At 59.8% G+C, this 3,472-nt stretch overlaps 1 protein-coding gene across 1 annotated transcript in view; it reads left to right on the top strand.

Annotated features, from left to right (window-relative positions):
- Positions 1-12: 12 nt before the first annotated feature.
- Positions 13-3,472, top strand: part of NLGN2 (neuroligin 2) — a gene marked incomplete at its 5' end in the record, with an annotated part of 8,415 nt that continues 4,955 nt past the window's right edge. Inside the window, one exon of the mRNA XM_024731389.1 lies at positions 13-361. Within this exon, the coding sequence (XP_024587157.1) occupies positions 13-361 (349 nt within the window). The remainder of the gene's footprint in view (positions 362-3,472) is intronic.

Genomic DNA, 3,472 nt, shown 5'->3' with positions numbered 1-3,472 from the left:
CTCGGCAGCCTAGGGGAGGAGCGCTTCCCAGTGGTGAACACGGCCTACGGGCGAGTGCGCGGCGTGCGGCGCGAGCTCAACAACGAGATCCTGGGCCCGGTCGTGCAGTTCCTGGGCGTGCCCTACGCCACGCCCCCCCTGGGCGCCCGCCGCTTCCAGCCGCCTGAGGCCCCCGCTTCTTGGCCCGGCGTGCGCAACGCCACCACCCTGCCGCCCGCCTGCCCGCAGAACCTGCACGGGGCGCTGCCCGCCATCATGCTACCCGTGTGGTTCACCGACAACCTGGAGGCGGCCGCCACCTACGTGCAGAACCAGAGCGAGGACTGCCTGTACCTCAACCTCTACGTGCCCACCGAGGACGGTAAGGGCGCGGGCACCTGGCCGGGCCCCCGGTGGACACAGCCCACAGACATCCATGCACACCCTCAGGTGCCGGCAGGCCCCTGGCCGGGAGCTGGGCCTTCGCCGGGGCCGTGAGGGGCAGTGCGTCCCTGCGGGCTCTGTGTGCCCTCCCAGGGTGGTACGGGTCCCTGCCAGGCAGTCCCAGGAACGAATCCCACAGTCAGCCCAGAAGCTCTTTGTGCGCCCCAGAGAGCCGATGGCGAGGGCAGCAGGACTAGGCTGGGCCTACCCACCCGCTGCCCACAGAGGCACACACAGAGGGGACACTGAGGGCGATCAGGTGGTGGAGGCATCCATCATCAGCTGCCTAGACAGCCACTCCGGCTCTACCCCATCTCCTGCGCCCAGGCCTGGGCTTGTCCCCAGCCACTACCCACTTGAGCTACACCTCCACCTCAAGGACAGCAAAGACTCCTTCTCCCCAGGCCAGCATGGGCAGACGTCCTTCTGTCACATGCAGGGCCCCTCACCTGAGCTGAGTGCCTCTTCCCCAGGATGCTCTGTCCCCTGATCGCTATACACTCCCGAAGGATCCGGGAAACTCCTTGCCAAGGGCCCCTCCACTCACAGCACAGCACTCCCATCCCCAACAGAACACCTTCCCACTCCCATCCCCAACAGAACACCTTCCCCGGGGCTCCGAGCTGGCTCTTCTTGACAATGAACTCTCTAGTTCACTGCGGCAGTGCTCTAGTCCCCAGCAGCAGTTTCCCACCGGACAGTTCCCCCCAGCCAGCCTCCAGCACATCGAGCCCAACCAGTGTCAGTACTTTCCAGCAGCCCATGGCAGAGGGTAATCAGCAGGCCTGCAGCCACCCCGACAGACCATCCTCACAAAGAGCCCCCACGTTATCCTTCCTACTCCCTGTGTCACCACTCCAAAACACCCGACACACACAGAGACCATCCACTCTGATAACACCCGCCACAGGCCATTTTCCAACAACTTTACATATAGGCTTGGTACCCAGGAACCCCACTGTACACCCTACACACCCAGCACCCACACATCATGAACTCAAGTCCCACTACAAGACCAGGAATTTCAAATACTCAACACTCAGGTCAGGTACCCAACCGACCGGCACACTGACCTTGTGCTCTAGAATCCCACGTATCAAAATTCCCAGCACCTTCACACAGCACGGACGCCAACACTTCTCTGGAATTCTGTACCCTGTCACCCATATAGACCTGTGCTCCCCAATATCTCTGGGTATAGATCATGTGCCCTAGTAACACCCATATGCAGACCTTTACCCCAGTAACCCTGCAGCTGGACCATGTGCTCCAACAGGCTGCTCACACCACAGTCCCCTATGTTCTCAACACCTCTCAGACATTGCTTACCCCAACTCCTGCCTAGAGGTCATCAGTATCATACCTCAGGCTGTGACAGCACAGGTGGCAACCCTACACCCTACTCACAGATCAAGTACTCCAACACCTCGCTCCCTGCACCCAGAGGACATGCCAATCACAGAACACCTCATGCACCTCAACACCATCACTACCCCTCCCCGTATAAGCCACGCCTCCTAGCCACCCATACACACAATGCATGGAAGTTTCTACTCCAATCCTGTTCAGATTCCAAGCACTCTGATAGACCACTTACCCTAATACATTCCACACATCCTCCCCAATATCCCAACACCCTCTGCCTCAGAGCCATCCACTCTACCTTCCCTTGCCCTTTCATGGACCACCTACCCCAGCGCCCTCCTACCAGTGAATTATTCACCCTAGTGCCTCCAATAGGCCACCCATCTCAATGCTCTCCACTCGTGGACTCTCCACCCACATCTTCAGGTAGAAAGCTGTCCCACCTGCAAAGCCCCGCTCAGTGGGCTATTGTCTCGTCACACCTCATGTGAAACATTCACCCAGCACTTCCCACTAATGGACTGTCCACCCCAACACCTCCACACAAATTGCCCACCCTGCCCCCACCCCACCCATGCCCACACCTTCTGTATTTTTAACCATCGCTTATTGCAGACCTGCTTGGGGCCTGACACATTCAGGTGATCTCACTAAATCTTCACACCAGCTCTGAGAGGAAGACGTTGACTCAGGCACACACACACACACACTCATACACACACAGCCGCACACATCATATTCTCACATGCACACACGCCCTGCTGACTTCATCCCCATCCCCATCCCTATCCTGTCAGAGAAGAACAGGCCCTGATCCTAATGGGTCCCCTTGGGGCCATCACCACCAGTTGGGAGAAGCCTTGCAGAGGCTGGCCTCAGCCTTACTGACCCATCCCTCCTCATGCTGGTCCCCAGGCCACTGAGGAGAAATTGATCAGCCTGGGGGAACCCCTCAGGTCTCTGGGTTCCAGCTCTCCCTTGACTAATCTCCCAATCTGAAAGAAGCCTAGAGCCAAACTCTGAGCCCAGTCTGAGGCCTTTCCTTGACGGGGCACACCTTGCGCCTCCCCGCACCTCCTGGCACCTTATGTGTCGGGCTGGCTCAGGGCACTGTGTTTCCTATTCCCTATTTGTGGACTGAACCCCCAATTGGGGAGGGGGGCTTTTGGCATTAGAGCAGGGGTTGGTGGGGGGCTGGCGCCCCTGGTGGGGAGTTCACCATCTGTGGGGGAGGAGAGCAGGCCTGGGTAAGGGATGAGGGTGGAGAGGGGGCTCAGAGGGAAGAGGTGGAGTGGAGGGCAAGACCTGATGACCCCTTTCCCTGCTTCACCCCACAGTAGGGAGATGGGGTGAGAAGTCAGGCTTGTGAGTGGGGATGGAAGAGAAATGCTGGCTGGTGAGAGGCTGGGAGGTGGGCAGGCATCCCTCGCTGACCTCCCCTCCGCCGGCCAGTGGAGAGCTGAGGGCTTCCAGGGGCTGTGAGCTGTGGGGACGGGCTGCCCCAACCCCATCCTACCCTCTGCCCTCCAGATGGGTCCAGAGGGAAGCAGAGTCCTTTCTGCTGGAACCCCTCCTCTCTACAGCCTAGGGGAGTGGGCAGGTGCTTGGCTGGTCCTGAAGAGGGCCTGTGTGAGTGGTGGCGCCCCTCCCCGGGCGGGACACAGCTGGCCTTGGGCTCCCAGGC

This window comes from Neophocaena asiaeorientalis, unplaced genomic scaffold (genome assembly GCF_003031525.2).
Source record: "Neophocaena asiaeorientalis asiaeorientalis breed wild unplaced genomic scaffold, Neophocaena_asiaeorientalis_V1.1 scaffold1189, whole genome shotgun sequence".
In the NCBI taxonomy this organism is placed as follows: Eukaryota; Metazoa; Chordata; class Mammalia; order Artiodactyla; family Phocoenidae; genus Neophocaena; species Neophocaena asiaeorientalis.
Note: the sequence above shows the minus strand (reverse complement) of the source record. Positions and strands in the feature narration are given on the sequence as shown.